Here is a 24,457-nt window from a genome sequence, read left to right as displayed (position 1 = left end):
AATATGGAGATCCAATGCCATGGTGGACACTGCACAACTAAAGAAACCTCACTGTTACAGCCCTGAACAGAGATTTATATAAAGTCGTAAATCGTAAGTCTTAAAACTGAAGAACTTTCGGTATAATGTAGGGCCATTTTACAAAATGTATTGTAACTGTTATATGAGCATATATATGTAATTCGTAAAACAGGTCCCTAAGCAATAAGCATAATTTGCTGGTACTTTGCCTACAGCTGCAGATATTTCAATAGGAGTGAAGGAGATGTAAAACAGAGTTCAAGTCTGTACAAAATTTAAAATGAAAATATGATTATTTTTTATTTTGAAATATAAAAATGCACTGATGGATACTTCACAACAATATTATTGATTTTACATGTAAATGCTGCAATAATTTCCAGTTTAATAAGGTATATTCTTAATTAATTGGAATTGACATCACATCAATGGCTTACATGTAGCTGTTGATCATCAAAACAGCATCATCTGTCAACAATCAACAGCAGTTGTCATGTCAATACTGAGCTATCTTCCTCACATACAAACAGCGATACTTCAACTTCAGATACACATATAGAATTCAGATTCCATGATTGTAGAGTTATTTTCATTTAAAATGACATTTAATACATGTAGGTATCTCTAATGTTAAGAGCTCAAGAGTCACCTGAAAAAATAGACAAAGAACACAGGTCAATATATATCACAGTCATGCACTGATATCATATCTGATCGGCCACCACTAGTCCATAGCAAAAATGTCATACCATATCTGATTGGCCACCACTAGTCCATAGCAGAAATGTCATACCATATCTGATTGGCCACCACTAGTCCATAGCAGAAATGTCATACCATATCTGATTGGACACCACTAGTTGTCAAGCAATGCCCTCAGCAGAAATGTCATACGATATCTCATTGGACACCATTAGTTGTCAAACAAAGTCCATAGCAGAAATGTCATACCATATCTGATAGGTCAAACAATGTCCTTGGTGGAATCACTTGTGTCCTTGACATATTTTCTGTTGAATATATCCACTGTTGTCTTGTGACAGGGTCGAAGATCAAAGTCACTAAACCCAATGGCAAACTTGCCCTCTGCTGCTTTATAAATGTCCAGACCTCTCCCAATTTTCACAACCCATCCAGTATCAAACCTAAAAGACAAATAAATCAAAACTTCATTTTCGCCAAGAAAATTAATCAGAAACACAGGGTAACAGAGAGATGAGCAGCCACTGATACAAGCAACAGTTCCAACAGTGTTTATTCATTAAAATTCTGCTCTTACACTATGAAGAATACTTTTTCTTATGAGAAATACACTTCGTAAAGCATTTTTACGATTTGGAATCCCTACAATTCAACATGAAACAAGAACCTGATTTCCCGGTCGTGAAGTGTATCAGAGTATTTGACAATCATCTTGATGTTGTGTTTCTGAAGACTCTCGGAAATTTTCCCTAACTTTTCATGTTGTTGTGCTTGGAGATCAGGACTCTGTAAGATGCAAATTGATACATGTAAATTTCATCAATGGTTTAAATATAAATCAAAAGTATGGGCTTCACACCTGCTTTGGATGTCTAGATCAGCTTTGTTATGAATTCTGCCATATACATACAGTGAAACCTGTCTCATCTGATATGACAGGGAGACAGTATTTTTGTCAGAGTACACATATATTGTGTTGGAATAAACAGTGTAAAAAACAATGTAAAAGTGAAACTGAGAATGAAAACAAAGGTCGGAATACCAAGTGAAACGGATTGAACAAGTGTCTGATTAGGCAGTTTTCACTGTATTTCTGTTCTTTAAATAAAATATCATATTCTATTTTCCTAAAAATCAAAATAAGAGCACAATTCCTATAGCAATATACACACATGCAACAGCCAACACATCGTCCAGGAGACTCTTAAGAAAACATTTTTCAACATGATATTATAACTTCGCAGATTTCATCTAAAAGAGGAAGATCAACATTAATGGCTGTCCAACTGCATGGGGCAAGTAAAAACCCAGTTTGAACAAGTGAAACTCAATACAAACTTGTCCAATCAGGTTTGTGATTATTTCAGTCAAAAATGTGATAAATTCGGTGCTATATACCCACTATCACTATCAATTTCTCTTTTCTTACTGGTAATACAATTTACCAAACTGATAGCGTCCAAGCACATTTTTATCAAAAACTGATTTATTACACTTTTGATATGTTTTTTTCTTCTTAAACTGAAATAAAACATTGAACAATTTAATTGAATTGGAGTCAATATATTCCATATAAGTGAAATTTTTGACGAGACACAAATTTAGCAATTTTTCCATAAAAAATGGGGACATACATAAATATTTAGAGAGCTAATTTTAGCGACATTATAATGCCAGGAAAGATAACTATTGCTAAATAAAGAATCAATTGTTAGCGATATTCAATTTTAGTGATCTCATCTCTCTTGCTAATAATACCAAAATTAAATCCTCGCTACAAATTCTGCTTATATGGTATACACACAGACATTTAAAATAAATTTGCCAAATCTGAATTACAAAGCTTAAAGGCCAGGAGTAGCCTAGAAAAATTTACACCCCTACAGCAATTAAGCATATATGGCAAGAGGGCAGGGCTTAGCAGTGTTATCAGAGGAAACAGCAGTCTGATGCTTGACTCTACACGTGCTCTGTAGCAGACAATATTTTGAACAGGGAGACTGGCATGATTTATCAAAATAAACTAAAGTTTTCCCGCATTTTTCTACCACTCTGCTTGATCTGTGAGGCATTGAAAGGATATGTTTTTACTTTAACAAAACTTCAACCTAAAAACTACAAAATGAATTCATCATTGTTTTATCCATGTGTTTTAAAACATGTAGTTAAAACATATAGTTTTTTTTATAATATCCACAAATATTGGTATATAAGATATACCAATACTTATGATTTTCCTCTTGGTACCTTTCAATTATGAGAAGAATTTGGGGGGAAATTGTAGCTGTGCAATGGAGGACATGTGTATTGAAGGATTATTAAGAAACACTTTCTCCATTATAATATTTTATACCCAATTGCCGGCCTTTAAACTTGTAGTTTCCAATAATTACAATGGATGAACAGAGTTTTATCAGTCTGCTACATGTATATCACACCCACCTCATCACTACTGGTCAACAGATGGATTTCTTTCACTGGTGCTGTAGATTTCACCACCATTTCACAAAATCTTAGGAAATTGTATATCTACAAAAACAAAATGTTCAGAAGTCACAGCATTCACGGGGGTCACATGATGTACAGCACTCACGGGGGTCACATGAATGATGTACAGCATTCACCTAGGTCACCCGGGTCATATGATGTAAAGCACTTCTACTAAACTTGCTGCCGAAGGAATTACAATCTGGATGAATCTGAAATTCTTCCAAATACATTAAAATGCCACATAGCATTAGCATTATTCTTGAGAAGAGGGTAGCTTAAGATCTTTATGACCCTTTACATGGAGATTCAGATATATACAGTAAAATATCTGTATCTCGAATATGGTTTGTCTCGAATACCCCGCTTGAGTCGAAGTCGACCGCCGGTCCCGTCCGTTTTCCCTATATAAATGATTTAAAAAACTTCTGATATCTCGAACACGGTAATCTCGAATACTCCGCTTATGTCGAAGTATTTTCAAGGTCCCATGCCCTAAATTCACCTGGCTTATCTCGAAGTGCAGTCAATTTTCCGGTCTGCTTACCATACCTGGCGTCGTTAAAACACACGTCTCCGCCCGCGGCTACATCAATTATAATTAATGACCGCTAATCCACGCTCGCCTTTTCCGAGTAGTCACGGGTGGTCATAATTGTTTCAACAGCTCAGGTGATTAGTGAAGCCCTCCTACATTACGGATTAAGTCCACCGCCAATTATGAACCGACACACCCGATTCCAGGGATGGTGTTTTGATTGATACACGCTATATCATTAACATGTGGGTTAGATAAATGCACAAAATTGTCGAAGTGAGCTTGAAGTTAATGCCCATAATAACGATAATGCATTTAATAATACACGCCTCATCATTAAAACTAGAACATAGAAATCACGAAAATCTTCAAAGTGAACAGAAATTAAACACTTTGGATCACAACAACATATAAATAGAGACCCGTGAAATGTTCATCATTCGACAACATGTCTCAAGACAGTAAAGACAAGCTGCTAATCCCTGGCATTAAAAGAAAGTTAAGAAACTAAGATTCAAGCTATTGCAGATGTAGAGAAAGGAATTGACAGTAAGGCGGCCATCGCTAAAAAATACGAAATCCCTCCAAACACATTATCAACATGGATAAAAAATGCTGAATAAAATAGCATGCGTATTAGTTGTACTTAATAAGATATTGTATTTAAGAAACATAAAAAGTTGTTTTTAAAAATCCGTCTTTTTTGTTTCTTACGTGATAGGTTCTTTCACTACAACGCAATAGCTACATCCTAGTCGGGCCTGGACATCAGTAAAGTAAGCATACAAATTGTACGATCATCTTAATTTTGAAACACATTGTGAATGTGATGTTTATAGATATGGAGAAAAAAACACCGAAATATTTGCCGTTGAAATTCCACAATATCAATCAACTTGCATTATAAGAAACGGCAACGGGGTTGTTGTTTATAATGCAAATCCCATACTATGCATCAAATATCCCCCTTCAAAAAAAAATTCAAGATCGATTTTGGATATCTCGAACTCCCGGATATCTCGAAGTTTTTTCGAAGTCCCTTGAACTTCGAGATAGAGATATTTTACTGTACATGTATATACACATATGAGAGCTGTTCGATATGCAATGTGTATTGTACAATATCTCAAAAGCATTCGACTCAAATAGTGAAATGAACATCACATCCCTTCAAAGTATTCTCCGCGGTTTGAAATACATAAAGTAATTTCAATCTCTGAAATGCATCACGGTATGCTGATTTAGGTAGACCTCTGGGGCACTGACTGATGGCTGAGCCAAGGGCTTGTCGGGACTTGTAACAATGACCAGATAAGAACTTTTTAAGTTTTGAAAATGGGAAAAAGTCGTATGGGCTAGATCTGGAGAGTATGATGGGTGTGGCAAGATGGTAACCTTCTCCGACTTCAATAATTGCTTCACAAGCTCAGATGTATGTGATGGAGCATTATCATGAAGTAGACGAACATGCCTAAATCCTGACACAGGGCATCGTTTATGATAATATTTCTTGAGCTTTTTTAGTATAACATCTCAGTAATACCAACCTCTAACACTTTTCCCTTTTGACACTGGAATTTGTACGGCTATACCATAACATGAGAAGAATATGCAATAAAGAACCTTCTTTGTGCTTGTGGTTCTTTTGGCAACTACAGGCCTTCTACCTTGTTTAGTAAGCCATATTTTGCTTCCAATTTTTTTTACTGGTTTGAAATAGTGAACCCATGTTTCACCACCAGTAACAATGTTTGCAAATTGTCTTTCATTGAATTTAGGAAACATTTTGAGCAATTGTTTAGCGGTTTGTACTCATACCGTTTTTGGTCATCTGTCAATGTATGCGGTATCCATCTGGCAGAAATCTTTCGTACTTTCAAAATACGCTTCAAAATGAAATGCACCTGCGATAGCGATATACCAACAGCTTTGGCAATATCACGAATCGTATATCTGCCATCACTTTCGATTATTTCCCTGACTTTTGAGACATTTGCTTTGCCTGTTACAGTCACAGGTCGGCCAGATTTTGCTGCATCTTTGACGGACTCTGTGCCAGTCAGATATTTCTTTCTCCACCATACCTTATCAGACCCATAAATTTTCCCAATTCAGTAAACATCTGCATTACGGAATGACCAAGTTTTGTGTATACTTTTATATAAGCTCTAATTTCTTCAATATTCTCAATCCGTTTCCCAACCATTTTACAACAATGGTCAACGACTGGCTCTATTGAAATGACTATAAGTTCAAAACTATGTGGAGCTGAAGGCTCGTGTTTATACCGTTGGAAAGGTATTGAATAGAGATATTCAAGAGTATCATCATCCACACAATTGTGCAAAGTGTTATTTCGCTGTGGTACAATACACTACACATCGAACAGCTCTCGTACTATCTGCTTGTCTGCAAAACCTTGAACCTGGCCATAACTTTTGAATGGTAGCAAAAGGGCTTTCTTATTTCACGTGTATTCCTTGTGACAAGACCTTTCTTTGTGTACAAGAGTTTTTTACCTTGTGGTTATAGGGGCATCAGTGTTTTCACAAACACATCTTGGTTTCCCCCTGCGGATTGTTATGCAAAACATTTTGAAATCCTACTGTGGAGTCATCCTGCAGAGATGGTTTAAATATTTTTCAGTCTTTACTGCATGAAAATTTGAAACCCTATTATGCCCCTAAACATCTGACAGAAACAAAGAAACAATTAACAAAATTGGTTCACTGTAATCTAGATTTGACAATAGACTTTCCCTTGTCAGTTGATATCTTGTAGACTTTTCAAAGATCAAATTAATTTTAACATGACCAAATATTTAAATTACCAATGCTTTTTGCCTTTGATATTTTTACAAATCATAAAGATAGCCATTTCCTCATGAATGCATTGCAGTTGTTAACAATGTGTGCCTGGATACAAATAAGTACAGTACATCTATTTTAACGGCTGGGAATTCTGACAGAAATGAAAGTAGAATGTAAATATAAGAAATAAACTTCACTTTTGAAATTACATGAGGGAATGAACTGTGGCCCTTCACACCAGCGTACTTTTCATAAAGCGCTAATGCACTTCAAGAAGTATGCCGACGTGTATATTTTCAAAAGTTTATTTCTAAAGTAACCCTGCTCTGGGGCCTGGCCTGAACATCTGACCCAGGATTTATAGGTTTCTAAATTTTGGTAAATACTTTCATGTTCATGATACTGTCTCAAAAATACAGAGATCTCGCTCATGGCAGGTGTGACCGGTCAACAGGGGATGCTTGCTCTTCCTGGACACCTGATCCCACCTCTGGAGTTTACGGACGGGGGTCTGTTTTTGCCCTACTCCTTATTTTGTATTCTTTACAGGAATAATGAGATTGATCACTGTTCTTATCTTCACTTTTTCATTGGCCATTCACTCAGTAATTTTAAGGTTACCTCTGCAGTTCTATTTCATGCACTACATGTTTGTACCTGATGATTAGAACGAATGTATGGATCCTCCACCTCAATATTCGTCACAAACTGGTTCAGGAATCTAGAAAACAGTCTACTGTAGCTGTAACCAGTAGCATTGTTCTCAATCTGAATCTGCTCGTGCTGTTTTCCAGCTGAAAAGGTCCACAAAATTGCTTGTATATGTACACAACTGAAAGCACAAACAAGAACATGCAAAGCCTGCAAACCTCTGACATGGCTCCCAAATCTCTAATAATTGTCTGCAACTGTTCTCATCCCCCATATCACTCCCTAAACATAATCTGTCATAGTTCTTATCAGTCATCAAATAATTTTTTTTGGTGAAAATTTGATTTGTATCAAATCTGTAGGTTTTATGTAACCTTGTCACTCAGACATAAAGACAGAGGGGGGGGAGCCTCTTTTAATAGTGGAGGTAATTAGATGATTTAAAGATAAGTTACCCAATGCAGCTAACAGAAATCAGTACAGTAAAACATGCTTATAATGAACACACTTACAATGAATTCATGCTTATTGCAGAGTGATATCTATTCCCCTAACAAAGAAAAATAAAGAAAATTTTATATGTTGGTGATATTATTAATGATGAGAATTTTTTTAATCTTCACGACCTACACATGTTGCATGGTATAAATGTCTCTATTCATGAATATTTTGAGTTTGAATGGCCATACCTTACAATTGGAGAAAATACATAATGGAAAATACAAAAGTAAAGTTAATTTTGATCTGCAGTGATGTAAAATTGATCTCCTGCAACATTACATACTTTGTTTATTTGATTTAAATTACAGGTACTATTAAGTTCATTAAACAAAACATGACTTAACTACAAAAGCACCTGTTCTTTCTTCGTTAACAAACTTCTTGAGTTCCTCTGCTCTCTGCATGTACTCTTTCATCTTCTCTCTAAATCTGTCCTTTTTGGGCACGTCAGTTACTCCTGTAAGGGGAGACAAATCAATTTTTGATTTACTTGACCAAGGACAGATAGAAATGCCAAATTCAACTGCCCTACCAAAATATTTATTTGTCCCACCTTAGATTAAGACATATACTGGTGACTCTCGATAACTCGAAGTTCAAGGGACCTTGATAAAATCGAGAGTTTGAGAGATTGAAATTCGGAAATTGAAGGTCCGCCAGTATGGTTCAGATTTTACTGTAACCGGAAATGTATACCAACAAGATCATATGATATCGTTTTAACTTGTTTTCCTTCATATTCGTCAGGTACTTTGATATCAAAATAGAGAACCTTATTTTGCATTAATAAAAACATTTCAGAGTTTATGTATTTATTTGTCCTTTAATCATGCTTAGAGAGGCATACAAAACCAAGGTCCAATGATGCTTTACTATCGCAAACTAAACAGAGCACAATGTTATGTCGCTTTACCCAAAACAAAAATTCTAGCGAATGAGTAAAACGATGTTTTAGAGTAACTTTATACAAAGAACAAACTTGAGAAATTTAACAGTCTGTAGATCTCTAAATTATGTATAAAACTTACTCTCTCGTTGTCACGTCAAAACAAATTATAGATTTTATTCATAGTCGGATTATATATAATTTTAATCATCACGACTCCAAACCCCTGTGCCAGGTGTAAACTGATCAATTAGCCAATTATATACTCAATTGTGTCACTTCCACACAGAAGAACCAGCGATGTTTCAACTATGTAAACACCTAATTACCCCTCCGGCATTCAACAGAATCATGGCCAGGTAAGGCCCAAGCGGAAATTATTACATGCTTCAGTAACAGTGGGTATACGCTACCACCACTTCGAGAGATCGAGAGTGAAAAACAATGAAATGTTTTTTACGGGACCCAACTTCACTTCGAGAGATCGAACATTTAAGAGATCGATAGTAAATTTGCTTTGTTATATAGAGAGAAAAATCGGGACCATGATTTCACTTCGAGAGACCGAGAACTTCGAGAGATCGAAGTTCGAGCCATCGAGAGTCGCCTGTACTAATTAAAATTGTTTGTATTGTTGTTATTTTATTTAATCAATTCATTCATATCTATTTCTATTTGCTCATTGTAATAAAGCCAAGTTTCCTCCCATGATTTGAGAATAACCCCAGATTCTCTTTGTTTTGTCATACTTCACATACTCAGTGGATACAGACGGCTGATCATTGTTATTATCACAGAGTTCTTTCTTTACCCACTGAATGTCACAAACTTATTCATGGCTTAATATCTGAAATATGCTTGTCCCAAGCATCGGGCAGTGCTATTTTTCTACACTTGCCTATCATAGGGCAAACATGCGTCACTTCAAACATGGCTCAAAGCTGAAAACATGCACAACATTCACTTTAATTAACTTTTACTGAGTGTATATATACATTGTAGAAGTAATTAGTAATCAATGTAAAGTATAGAACTTAAGTTCCAGTAGACTGTCGATACAGAACCAGATTCTATAGACTGATGATACAGAACCAGATTCTATAGACTAATGATACAGAACCAGATTCTATAGACTGTCAATACAGAACCAGATTCTATAGACTGTCAATACAGAACCAGATTCTATACACTGTCAATACAGAACCAGATTCTATAGACTGTTGATACAGAACCAGATTCTATACACTGTCAATACAGAACCAGATTCTATAAACTGTCAATACAGAACCAGATTCTATAAACTGTCAATACAGAACCAGATTCTATAAACTGTCAATACAGAACCAGATTCTATAGACTGTTAATACAGAACCAGATTCTATAAACTGTCAATACAGAACCAGATTCTATAGACTGATGATAGAGAACCTGATTCTATAGACTGTTGATATAGAACCAGATTCTATAGACTGTCGATACAGAACCAGATTCTATACACTGTCAATACAGAACCAGATTCTATAGACTGATGATACAGAACCAGATTCTATAGTCTGATGATACAGAACCAGATTCTATAGACTGATGATACAGAACCAGATTCTATACACTGTTGATACAGAACCAGATTCTATACACTGTCAATACAGAACCAGATTCTATAGACTGTTTATACAGAACCAGATTCTATATACTGTTTATACAGAACCAGATTCTATAGACTGATGATACAAAACCAGATTCTATATACTGTTTATACAGAACCAGATTCTATAAACTGATGATAGAGAACCAGATTCTATAGACTGTCAATACAGAACCAGATTCTATAGACTCTCAATACAGAACCAGAATTTATAGACTGTTTATACAGAACCAGATTCTATAGACTGATGATACAGAACCAGATTCTATAGACTGATGATACAGAACCTGATTCTATACACTGTCGATACAGAACCAGATTCTATACACTGTCGATACAGAACCAGATTCTATACACTGTCAATATAGAATCAGATTCTATAGACTGTTTATACAGAACCAGATTCTATAGACTGTTTATACAGAACCAGATTCTATAGATTGATGATACAGAACCAGATTCTATAGATTGATGATACAGAACCAGATTCTATAGACTGATGATACAGAACCAGATTCTATAAACTGTTGATACAGAACCAGATTCTATACACTGTCAATACAGAACCAGATTCTATAGACTAATGATACAGAACCAGATTCTATAGACTGATGATACAGAACCAGATTCTATAAACTGTTGATACAGAACCTGATTCTATACACTGTCGATACAGAACCAGATTCTATACACTGTCAATACAGAACCAGATTCTATAGACTGTTTATACAGAACCAGATTCTATAGACTGTTTATACAGAACCAGATTCTATAGACTGATGATACAGAACCAGATTTTATAGTCTGATGATACAGAACCAGATTCTATAAACTGTTGATACAGAACCAGATTCTATACACTGTCGATACAGAACCAGATTCTATACACTGTCAATACAGAACCAGGGCTGAGTTTTACTAAACTTCTTATCTTACGCAAGAACTTCTGACTTAAGAATTTCGTACGTTTTAATTTAAGATACGATGCTTCTGTTTTACTACCGTGTTCTTAAGTTTCCATCGTAAACTTAACTTGCGAAATATTCGCAACTTACGATCTGACGCTGCGCAATCGCATTTGTTACTTTCGCTTTCAGTATTTCATAGTGAATGTAAATTCAATATGGATTTACAGCAGTTGATGAGGTCCCCATTGGACATTTAACAATTTTAAAGCAAATAAAGTTCAAAATAAATAATTACTAAAATGTAAGAATATTTTTGTACAAAAATATATTTGGGTTTTGTTTTTTTTTATGATTGCATACGAAATATCAATCGTATTCATATTCTTTTTAAAATACATTTCAAACTGTTGTAAAAAGTATATGAAAATGAAAATACATTTTAAACTATTGCAACCGCCGCTTTGGCCTAGAGGTAGAACGCTTGCCCCGCATGCGGAAGGTCGGGGTTCGAATACCAGCCACGACAGACCTAATTAAGTCGTGAAAACAGATAGTGACAGTTCCATCGCCAAACGCTCAGCATCAGGTGTGAATGTCAAGGTTCCTCGGAGATTACCTTATTTTTTAAACGGATGTCCCGTGTCACAGTAGGTGTGGCACGCTAAAGAACTCTCACTGCTCAATGGCCGTAAGCGCCGAGAAAAGGCTTAAATTTGAGGCCCTTCACTTGTCTTGTCATATGAGCTAGTGAAAAATTCTCGAGAGAGACGTTAAACAAGATACAATCAATCAACAAACTATTGTAAATGATTACATACACTGTACAATACCCTGGAATCATCCTCTTAATATATATACTTCACATAAAAAATATATGTACATATACATGTACGAAGAGAAAAATCTGCAAATTTTTTGTCTCACCATTTTTCAGCGATATTGAATTTTTCGGTGCATTTACCAACACATGCCCTGTAAAGGGTGTAGAAGATGTACACCAGAAAATGTACATTTTTGCTCTTGGTTACGGAATGGTGTACACTATGTGGTCGGTATAGACAAATCAAACATGTCTTAGTATTTTAAAAGTGGAAGTACACATGTATTGGAAATACACAAATATGTGTTCTACCGACTTGGGGTTGGGTGTGGATATTGTGTACCCCTATCTCTATATGTAGACCGATATAACTATTCATTTTCTTAATTTCAAGCTCGGGGGACGGTCGTTCTGACTCTCGCCTACACATTATTGTTGAATCGGTGTATAGGAAAAAATAGTCAAAATCTCTGTTTAATAGCAAGCCCGGCTGTGATAATCCTGAAATTTTATAAATGTAAAATAATCCGAGTGTAGCGTTGGAGTATTTTCCAAAGAACAAATTAGAACAACACCATATTGTACAAAATCCGAATATCTATATACAATGAATAAATCATATTACAGCATTTGTGTATATTAAATAAAATATAAATAATTTGCTGTATGAAGACCTACCATGTTAAACTCTGTATATCAAATTCTACTGAGGCTTTTAAATGAATCTCAGTGTATCCTTATAAAAATGAGGGGAGGCCTCATTTTTATAAGGATACACTGAGATTCATTTAAAAGCCTCAGTAGAATTTGATATACAGAGTTTGTTAGCATGTATAGTAGCATGGTTCATTTTTGACGTGCAGGCACACAAAGTGGCCTGTGGGCCCAGGAGAGGGTCACGTAAATTAATATTATATATATATATGTTATTTTGTATGTGAAATTTACGCAAAATCGACATCGTTTTTTTGGACAAATCTCTGTTAAACATGTTTATAAAAAGTGGTGTGGTTGCATCCGAATGGAAAAAAGCTAGAGTTACCCCTCTTTTTAAATCTGGTGACAATTTTATGGTGAACAATTACCGACCCGTGTCAGTTTTAGCAATCGTGAGCAAAATTATAGAAAAGCATGTTTTTAACTCATTTTACGAGTATTTGGATAAAAACAATCTTTTAACGGAACATCAATCCGGTTTTAGACTAAAGCATTCTTGCGAAACAGCACTTCATAACATTATTGATAAATGGATAAGTAATATAGATAGTGGCAAATTAACAGGTGTTCTTTTTATTGATCTTAGTAAAGCCTTTGACACTGTAAACCGCCAGGTATTGTTACACAAGCTTTCATCATTTGGTATTTGTCAAAATTCTTTTAAATGGTTTCAGTCTTATCTTAGCGGAAGATCACAATGTGTTAGATGGAAAGGTGTTTTGTCAGATGAAAAAGATGTTACAATAACTCCTCAGGGGTCCATATTGGGTCCATTGTTCTTCATTTTATTTGTTAACGATATTCCTAAATGCCTAAAGCACTCAAATGTCTCTATATATGCAGATGATACATCTCAGGATGTTTCACATCAATCTATTGATGTTATTGAGCAAAGGTTACATGATGATCTTTTAAACTCTATGAAATGGATGGAAAGTAATAAACTTACAATGAATTTAGCGAAAACACAATGTATGTTGATTGGCACTGCACAAAAACTCTCAAAGTGTAGAAAAATGTGTATCAAAGTAGGAGATATTGTTTTAGATACTGTTAAAACGACCAAACTTCTTGGTGTACAAATAGATGAATGTCTAACCTGGTCTGTACACATTGATTCTTTATGCAAGAAACTTTCACAGAAAATAGGCATTTTACGTCGTCTGCAAACTTTTATGTCAAATGCAGCATTATTGAAAATTTATAACACTGTTATATTTACTCATTAAGGTCTTCCGTCTCCTGCGGAAGACCTTACTATTATTGTTCGCGTTCTTCTTCTTCATTAAGGTCTTCCGTCTCCTGCGGAAGACCTTACTATTATTGTTCGCGTTCTTCTTCTTCATTATTATTATTATTATCCTTGGTAGTACACGCGTTTTTCTCAGCCATTTCTCGATCGATTTTCACGAAATTTTCAGGAAAGATGTCTTTTGGTGACGAGACTTTGCTTGCAAAATTTCGTGCTTGACGTCACTTCCGGTCAGGAGTTATCTCTCTTTTAGTGACTTTTTGAAGGGCCTTGTTGTCCACACATCTCCTCCGTTAGTTTTGAAGCTAGAGTCTTGAAATTTCTACACAAGATAGAGTAAACATTTTAGAAGATTTGTGGGGGATTCGATTTTACCGGAGGCGATTTGCCTAAACGCTCGCCTGGACCTGAAAAAATGGATGCCAAAATTTTTCGCCGATTTCGGCGATTTTTGACCTTTGATCTCCAATATCTTTTTTCTTGCAAATACTTTGTTAAGACATGTAGAACAAAAGTTGTGCACATTTACGAGATCTTTTCGAAAATATCAAGATTTAGGGGCTAGCCCCTTAAATTAGGGATCTAGAAGGGCTCAAAGTCTAGATCAAATATCTCAAAAATCGTTAATATTTTGGTATAAGTCAAAGAACAAAAAATGTTCATCTCAACAATCCAAATCTATTCATATAAAAATTTAGGTCATATGTTACGTAATAAGGGATTTTAAGGGCCAAAACCATAAATTTTTTACCCCTTGTATCTCGAAAACGACAAATATTTTGAAAAGCAATAAAGAACAAAAGTTGTTCAGAATGATGATCTGAACAATATGCATATTTCGTTTTTACCCTATGTGGCCCCGTTAGGGAGCTACAGTTTGGCCCCTAAAAATTACTTCTAGAAATAACTCGAGAACGGTAAAGAATTTCTAAATACTTGTTGAACAAAAAATGTTTGAAATGTCATGACCTTTCTTACGATATCAAGCAAAAGTGGCTGACCCTTTAAATTAGGGGCCCAGAAGGGTCCAAAGGTTTATGAGAATATCTCAGAAACTATTAATATTTTGTAATAAGTCATTGAAGCGGAAATGTTCATCTAAACGAGCTTGTTCTTATCAAATCAAAAAGTAGGTCATATGTTACGTAATAAGGGATTTTAAGGGCCAAAATCATAAATAATTGACGCCTCATATCTTGAAAACGACAAATATTTTGAAAAGCATTATTGAACAAAAGTTGTTCAGAATGATAATCTAAACAATATGTACATTTCGTCTTTTCCCTATGTGGCCCCGTTAGGGAGCTACAGTTTGGCCCCTAAATATTTCTTGTAGAGATAACTTGAGAACGGTAAAGAATTTCTAAATACTTGTTGAGCAAAAAATGTTTAAAATGACAAGGCCTTTCTTACGATATCAAGCAAAACAGGCTGGCCCTTTAAATTAGGGGTTCAGAAGGGTCCAAATGTTTTTGAGAATATCTCAGAAACTATTAATATTTTATAATAAGTTGTAGAAGCGGAAATGTTCATCTCAACGAGCTTGATCTTATCAAATCAAAAAGTAGGTCATATGTTACGTAATTAGGGCCAAAATCGTAAATATTTGACGCCTCATATCTTTAAAACGACATATTTTTTGAAAAGCATTATTGAACAAAAGTTGTTCAATGTGTCATAACCTATCGATCAATATCAAAAATGGGTCTGTGGGCCTCATGGCTCGCCTGTAGAGTCGATTTTTGTCGATATCAGTCGATTTCAAAAACTTGTAACTGGTAAATATTTTGTAAGGACATATTGAACAAAAGTTGTTCAGTTTATCGAGATCTATCGATTAATATCAAGAAATAGGCCTATGGTCCTAATGGCTCGCCTGTAGAGTCGATTTTTTGTCGATATCGGTCGATCTCAATAACTTTTTACAGGTAAATATTTTGTAAAGACATATAGAACTAAAGTTGTTGAGTCTATAAAGGGCTAACAAATGACATCAAGAAATAGGCCCGCGGGCCTTATGGCTTGCCTGGAGAGTCGAATTTCAAACGAATTTCACCGCAACTTTGCTTCAGAAGCTTATGATATGAAAAATTGATTATATCTAAAGTGTCTTAAAGTCGGAAACTAAATTAGGACTCATTTGTCTTTTTTTTTTTTTTTAACTCCGAGTGCATCAACAAATCGGACGGAAGACCTACTCGTTGCTCGCAACGAGATCGTGTCTAGTTTTAACTATTGTTGCACAGTTTGGTGCTCAGCCAAAAACAGGGTTTTTATATGACAGACTTTTTAAGTTACAGAAAAGGGCAGTCAGAATTATATTGAAGGTGAAAGTAACTCAGACTTCTACAGTTGATATTTTTAGTGTTCTTAAATGGATGCCTGTTCATGATTATTTTGTATATAGAAAACTAGTGCTTGCTTTTAAGGTTCTTAATAACATGACACCAGAATATATGAACGTTTTCAGTTTTGTCAGCCAAGTTAGTTCCAGAACAACAAGAAGTAGCGATAGTGGCATTTTATATTTACCAAAAGTTCGAACTGAATATTATACACGGTCTTTTGAGGTATCCTCCACAATTTTACGGAATCAGTTGCCCGAGTCTGTCAAAAGCTGTGGTTCTATTACATCTTTTAAATCAGCATATTTGCAGCATTATTTCTCAAATAAGTGATATACAGATATGATGTATATGTTTATTTTTCCCCCAGTGATATCGTGTGTGTATTTTATGTAGATATTTTATATTATGTTATCTATTTTTCTATTCTCTCATTTATCTGTCTGTGAATATGTTTTATACAGGACCACAATGTAAACTAGTCATTTGTACTAATTGTGTTATCCTGACTAAATAAAAGAATTTATTATTATTATTATTATCGTCACGTAAAAAAAAAAGTCAAACAGTAACACACACGGGGAGAGAGAGAGGGAGGGAGAGAGAGAGAGAGAGAGAGAGAGAGAGAGAGAGAGAGAGAGAGAGAGAGAGAGAGAGAGAGATTGGTCCTTTGATTTTAGATGCGGTTTGTATCTCATATTTTATGTTGCACAGAACAGAGTTTCTTCAATATTAGATCCGCCACTTCATCATTTGCATTATGATATCAAAACATAGAATATGACGTCACATGTCATTATTTATTGTGTGGAGATTGAACTCGATTTGAAACCCGTGTCAAAATATGGCTGTGGAATCCTAAAAAGTATTCTTGGAGGTGAAAATTTGGGGAATTTCCACAGTGAACTGATTACATGTTTTTGGAAACTTATAGCCTAGCGTTCAATAAGTTCTATATTTGTCACAGTGTGAGAACTTCGCTTCTGTCGCTAAAATTTCAACGAGGACGCAGAGGTTTGTTTTCATTTTGTCTCAAAATGCTCTGGAACATCGAACAACATGAGGGCAGCCATTTTTATTTAGTTAACAAATAGCTTATGAAAAAAAATATTAACTTAAGATAGCCCATAGGCTGTCATGGAGTTATGATGATTTTTTTTAACGTAACTTAAGTTATGAAGTTTGATAAGACGGATTTTCATCGTAAGTTAAGGTTATGATGAAATCTTGACCTTACGAAGTTTAGTAAAACTCAGCCCAGATTCTATAGACTGTCAATACAGAACCAGATTCTATAGACTGATGATACAGAACCAGATTCTATAGACTGATGATACAGAACCAGATTCTATACACTGTCAATACAGAACCAGATTCTATATACTGTCAATACAGAACCAGATTCTATACACTGTCAATACAGAACCAGATTCTATACACTGTCAATACAGAACCAGATTCTATAGATTGATGATACAGAACCAGATTCTATAGACTGATGATACAGAACCAGATTCTATAGACTGTCAATACAGAACCAGATTCTATACACTGTCAATACAGAACCAGATTCTATAGACTGTCAATACAGAACCAGATTCTATAGACTGTCAATACAGAACCAGATTCTATACACTGTCAATACAGAACCAGATTCTATACACTGTTTATACAGAACCAGATTCTATACACTGTCAATACAGAACCAGATTCTATACACTGTCAATACAGAACCAGATTCTATACACTGTTAATACAGAACCAGATTCTATAGATTGATGATACAGAACCAGATTCTATAAACTGTTGATACAGAACCAGATTCTATAGACTGTCGATACAGAACCAGATTCTATATACTGTCAATACAGAACCAGATTCTATAGACTGTCAATACAGAACCAGATTCTATAGATTGATGATACAGAACCAGATTCTATACACTGTCAATACAGAACCAGATTCTATAGACTGTCAATACAGAACCAGATTCTATAAACTGTCAATACAGAACCAGATTCTATACACTGTCAATACAGAACCAGTCCTGGTAATTGTAGACAGATCAGTTCCCTGCAGACAAAGAACTATCCCTAGCAGATGTTACCTTTGATGACTTCCAGCAGTGGTTTAAATGTTTCCTTTGATGACTTCCAGTAGCAGTTTAAACATCACCTTTGATGACTTCCAGTAGCAGTTTAAATGTTACCATTGATGACTTCCAGTAGCAGTTTGAACATTACCTTTGATGACTTCCAGTAGCAGTTTAAATGTTACCATTGATGTCTTCCAGTAGCGGTTTAATTGTTACCTTTGATGTCTTCCAGTAGCAGTTTGAACATTACCTTTGATGACTTCCAGTAGCAGTTTAAATGTTACCATTGATGTCTTCCAGTAGCGGTTTAATTGTTACCTTTGATGTCTTCCAGTAGCAGTTTAATTGTTACCTTTGATGACTTCCAGTAGCGGTTTAATTGTTACCTTTGATGACTTCCAGCAGTGGTTTAAATGTTACCTTTGATGACTTCCAGTAGCAGTTTAATTGTTACCTTTGATGACTTCCAGCAGCGGTTTAATTGTTACCTTTGATGACTTCCAGCAGCAGTTGCAGTCCCTCCTGATAACATGTCACTGCCTCATCATAACGTTTGCTGGTGTCTAGGTCTACAGCTCGCTTCAGTATACTAATGGCTGAGCTCTCCACACCTTGCAGCTTGTCTGCCATTGGCTGAAAATGTAGCAAAATCAAACATCATTATATAACATGTATTCTGCCAATCAGTTTTGTTTATGTTTGGCTTATTGATAATAAACTGAATGTCTGTTCCTTTTTCATGACATTGGATATTGCCAAACTTTATGTTGGTTTTATGCTTCAGTTTAATGATAGAACATTCCATCTCAGATTCTTCCAAACAGAGCTTGACAGGTCCAGTTCAAAGACTATTTCTACCTGCTTAGCTATTAATAGCTACCTAGGCATTTACAGTACACGACACGAGTTTTATACACCCCACCGTGGAAAGACCACGGAGGAAAATCCACGGAGATACACCGTGTCCTCCGTGTTCCACGGTGTGTGTTATTTGCGAATACACACAGCTGCTATGAGCTTTGTTCTGGTCACGGGCGCCTTGTGGGAGATGTGAAAATGTGCCGCAGGCCAAATAATCAAGATAAGGGTGGAATTTTAAGAAAAGAAAAAATGTCAATATTTTCCCCCCTGATACTTATATTGTTTTTCAGCATATTGAGCCGATTCCAAAGATACCAAACACTATATATTATGTTTTTAAGAAAACCTGGTTTTGACTTTTTTTCTTTTAGTCTTCTTTCTTCATTAAAATATTCTAAAAAGCCTATGTTTAAATAATGCGTACTTGCAGGCAATTCCTGTTTTGAATGCGAATTAGTATATTCAGTAAATGAAAAACATACATGTACAACATGTGATAGGGATATTTAATAATTACCGATGTGCTCTCTCTCTCTCTTTCTTTCTCTCTCTCTCTGTGACAAATGCGCTGTTTAACATAATTACCTCCATCATATTGTGTCAGACCTGTGATTCTTCCGTCGGAAGACAAAATCTCCCGAATTTGAGCCCCCCTTCCGTTCCTTCCGTTAAAATGTAAAATCTTCCGTCATTTCAAATTTTCAACAACAAAAATTTTCTGAGCGCTATTTTTCGATATTGATAAGGAAAAACCCCGAGACAATCGAAAGTCGTCTTTTGAATTACGTATTTCCGATCGAGCTCGAGCTTCGCGATATTTGTGTAACTGAAAGTGTTTCCGGTCATAACAAATCTCACAATTTCGTGTTTAATTCCATTTATTTCATAAGTATTTGTTGTTTATTTCACCTCAGGTATATTGACGGTATATTTACCCGTCCATTCTTTTTCAATTTTTTTTTTATCCCGGGATATTCATTAAAGTTTAATATGTTTTACGGCGTGACCGTGTTTGAGGGCGAAGCAAACAAATGTTGGCATTAGTATCAATATCCAGAACAGAACAAAAACAACCCGAAGTTAGCACGAGGACGGAGCTGTATCAAAGCATCCTAATTTTGGATAGTTGATCCGCCTATATATTGAACGCGGGAAATATAACGCAATTGATGTAAACAGTACATTGTTACGTCATATTCAGCGTCGTTATTTAGCAAATTTACAAACATAGCGTCTGAACCACAACAACAAACATGGCGTGAATGGTGGAGTGATTATATATGATTAAGAAAATAAGATTTACATGCTTTTACGAATTTTATGTAACATCTCAGAACGACGTGAACTAGGGTAAACGAGATTCAAAATGGAGAAATACATGTCCTTCGGGCCGTGAGAGGGCTTCGCCCTCTAATATATTTATACTTAGAATTTTCGATCAGCTGACTTGCATTTTCTGTTGTTACTTTGCAACTTGTTTTATAAAATCATTCCATCTGGTTTACCATAAGTGTGTTGCACTTACCGAAAGTGAACATTTGTTATTGTTTGGTACGCTAACTAAATTTCATTCCAGTTTTCTAGTTTTATATTACCCTTTTAATTCAAACTAGGAATAGAATAGCAAAATTTCCCCTGTGTTTCACTTGTTCATTCAGAACAACCCTCCTGTTTTTATTATAAATCAGTTCAGCTTATTCTACTTTGCTTGTAATTCTGAATTAAGCATTCTGGAAGACTTCGTAGCCATTGGTAATGTATTGATTATACAAATAGTTTAGTGTTATAATTGTTATAACTTGTTATCTCTGTAATAAATATATAAATATAACAAGTTTTTTTCATTTAATTGTGGTTTTTAAGGTATTGACTTAAGAATTATCAATGTTCTTAACACAAAAAAGGATTTATCAATGTTCTCAACACAAAAAGGATCTGATGATTATGAACTCAGACACTTGTAACACACCAAAAAAAAAACAACTACTAGTAGCATGATTTCATTAGCCAATGAACACACAAAAACGGTAAAAAAAATGTCGATAAAAAATCTCCAGTTATCAGACCAAAACTCCAGCTGAAAATTTTCAAATCTCCAGTTGTGGCATGACAGTTCTGTCACAGGTATGTTGTGTTGATATGCATCTTGACAAATATAACTTTATCCTATATAGAAATTAGAGCATTGTCGATGATTAACAAATTGGAATTAATTTATTACGTAATTAATAGAAGCAAAAATACAAACCATCGAATCATTTATTTTTAAAATCCCGAGTTAATTACATTTGACCGAGACTTATATAGAGGTTTTCATAAAAAAAATGTTCATCGGGAGTGTCTGGATAATGCAATGATTTTTGTATAATAAGTATATACCATGCAAATTCCTAAGGTCTTTGTCACAGTATAATTAAATTACGGTTAGCTAGTTTGGGTTTTGACTTCTCATGAAAAGTGTGAAATATATTGGGTCGGCGCGATATCAGATCTAATCTAAGATCACGGGTATCTTACGCCGACCCAATATATTTCACACTTTCCGCAAGAAGCTAAGCGCTTCTGTTGATTTCAAATACACGGATTAGCTGACTCCCATTGTTCTACTGAGGCGAAAACCCCTTCGAATTTGCATGGAATGTACAAGTTATACACAGGTCATTGTTATAGTCATACATCATAGTACCGCTAACCCGACAAACATTTTTTTTTTATTTTGAATAAGTTATTGAATGACGAAGTATGACCAAACTGCAGATTGAACTTTATAGAGCCCCGTGCTAACATTACTTATATTTTTCAATGTATCAGAAGGGGTATGTTGCCGGTTAAGTTGTGTAAATTTCTTGACAAGCAATAAAATAACAACAAAAATGGTGCTTAAATTGTCCGATTACGAAAACCTTTCAAGTTTTCAAAGTACACCCTCTCCGATTCTACGTGCTTGTAATCAATATTTAAGGATGTAAATCCTCGGTGTCAAATGCAACTAGTTCATGAAAAAAAAAACTAATATAAATATAAACAGAAATGACTTAACGATTATTTGCTTTTATTCATATACGCTATCGATTATTAAAATCTTTAATTTAATCTTTAGATGCATTAGATAATAAAAGAGAGAGAGAGAGAGAGAGCATTGGTAATCATAAAAAATAGGGTTTTTTTTTTGTTTCATCTTCGTTAGCCGAGATTATTCGTGCACGAAGCCACAGTTGACTCAAAACCCATTGCTAGCGGAGATTAGATGAATTTTACCCCCGTATTATGTTATAACTGCCCAAAACCTAGTACGTTTGTTTTACAACTTTCATTCAGAAGACGCGCAAGTTATTGAGTTACTGAATAAACGAGAAAACGTCTGCATTTTTATTTCAATCGTTGTCAACTCTTTACTTTGTGATATTTCAAGACTACATGTACTCAATTCAATTTATTGGATCTCATCACCATTATGCAATGGTATATAAAAATGTAAAGACAAAAAGCTGTTATACATACATTTAGTAAATAATACATGCGTGTAATAAAGTATTTATCAAGTTAGAAAAAAAAACCTTAAAAAAAACGTGTTATTATTAATGTGAAGTATGGGCATTCTAATGAAATTTTCCTACACAGTTGAGTACATAATGAAATTCATATCCAATGTAAACATGTACATGTATATAGCTGACCTTAATCACATATTCCTAATTACAATGAAAACCTTACGTAAAAATAAACTATTGCTTATGGTACACATTTCTTTGAACTGCTGTTTATCAAATTGAAATTACTGGCATGTGATTGTCGTTGTTCATGACCCTTCTTTTATTTGGTGAAATTGTGCTGCACGTGCCGTGAAACAATGTACCGACGAGTGGTAGGAATAACACAGGTGTTTATATACAGGATGTCGAGAATTTGGGCGTTTCATAAAAAGGTATGAACGTCTGCAGGGAAGTCTACATACGGATATGAATCGAAAACACCAACGTATCATTAAACAACAATTACAAGAATTGAATGATTTATAGCTAATTTCTAAATAAGTAATGGGGTGAGGGCATGCATGTATGCTGGCCAAGCGAAAAGGTTTTTTGGGTGAATCATTTCGGAAATTATTTCTTTGTTTTATCACACGGAGGTACACGGTGGCATCGACGGAGGTACAGGTGACATTCACGGAGATGCGCGGTGGCATCCACGGAGATCCTCCGTGGACTTCAATGTCTAGCTCGCGCGGAAAAATAGGACTTCAAAGGTGCCGACAATTTTAAAGGTCCACCGTGTTTGGGGCAAATTTGTTCCACCGCGTTGCGTGGAACACGCATAAAACTCGTGTCGTGTACTGTAAACCTACTTAAAGTAGAGCTCTATTTATACCTACTTTTACCTGTTTTTAAAAATATTTAAATAAACAATAATTAAGGCACATATTTTAAATAGGTCAATCGTTTTATGTATCATGTTGTGCATGTGCACGGCAAAATTCGGAGTGTAAATTTGAATACTTTACGAGGGTGGAGAATGTAGAAGAAAAGCATGAAAAATCATCCCAAAAACATTAATATTATTATTAATATAGATTAATACAGATTTGTAAGACATTCTATACTTCTTATCACGTAGCTTTGATCCTATGCTGCTAGAAAATGAAACTGGGTGTAGTTACTGATGCAAATTTGAAAGGTTAGTTCTAAAGTAATATTTTTTTGTCCAATATTTTTGTAGTATCCATCGTCATTCATCAGTGTAAGTGAATCAAGAAATTTGGCACACACCATATTGTGCCATTCCTGCGTTTGGCCACAGAATGAAAGTAAAGGAAAAAGTAGGTAAAAATAGCTACCTAGAGTAGGTTTAAATACATAGCTAGCTATAAGTAGCTACGTAGGTAGAAACAGTCTTTGGACTGGACCTGCTTCAAGCTTTCCACTTTCCTACACTTTGTTAAAACTTTTAATCAATATCATAACTACGTGTATTTTAATCTGCTGGGATTTCTTTATCCTTTAATATGGAGTGCACCGTGCTTCCAGTCGTCTTTGACTTGAAATTCTGTGATAAACAGCTAAATTAAGCAGACAGTACATGAAATTCCTAACAGGTTACTCATCACTTATTCCAGGAATATCCCTATAGACGTACAGTATCATATTTATACTCTAACATTAAACATAGCACCTAAAGTGATTGCCGTCACATCGTGATCTGTGTTTATGGTTAAAAGTTT

At 35.1% G+C, this 24,457-nt stretch overlaps 1 protein-coding gene across 4 annotated transcripts; it reads right to left on the bottom strand.

The window, feature by feature from the left end:
- Positions 1-307: 307 nt before the first annotated feature.
- LOC125678284 (MIT domain-containing protein 1-like) lies at positions 308-24,457 on the bottom strand. 4 transcript variants are annotated; one of them, XM_056155524.1, is made up of 8 exons: positions 24,409-24,426; positions 24,204-24,282; positions 18,867-19,011; positions 8,066-8,167; positions 7,216-7,352; positions 3,166-3,252; positions 1,391-1,509; positions 308-1,166 (listed from the first exon to the last, which is right to left on the bottom strand). In XM_056155524.1, the coding sequence occupies exons 3-8, from the start codon at positions 19,006-19,008 to the stop codon at positions 986-988; spliced, it is 768 nt and encodes a 255-aa protein (XP_056011499.1). In that variant the 5' UTR covers positions 19,009-19,011; positions 24,204-24,282; positions 24,409-24,426; the 3' UTR covers positions 308-985. The 4 variants fall into 4 exon arrangements, with proteins under 4 accessions (XP_056011499.1, XP_056011500.1, XP_056011498.1 ...); XM_056155525.1 differs by lacking the exon at positions 24,204-24,282 and having other exon boundaries at positions 24,409-24,457; XM_056155523.1 differs by having other exon boundaries at positions 24,204-24,453.

Source organism: Ostrea edulis, chromosome 2 (assembly GCF_947568905.1).
Source record: "Ostrea edulis chromosome 2, xbOstEdul1.1, whole genome shotgun sequence".
Taxonomy (NCBI): Eukaryota; Metazoa; Mollusca; class Bivalvia; order Ostreida; family Ostreidae; genus Ostrea; species Ostrea edulis.
This window is presented reverse-complemented; position numbering and strand designations above follow the sequence as displayed.

Bases quoted from the DNA above. Each gene is read 5' to 3' on its own strand.
- LOC125678284 (XM_056155522.1), bottom strand. The intron at 8,168-18,866 runs GTAACAATTAAA...CTCCCCTTACAG, and splicing joins GCTGCTGGAAGTCATCAAAG to GAGTAACTGACGTGCCCAAA. The intron at 3,253-7,215 runs GTACAAACATGT...TTGTTTTTGTAG, and splicing joins ACATTCGTTCTAATCATCAG to ATATACAATTTCCTAAGATT.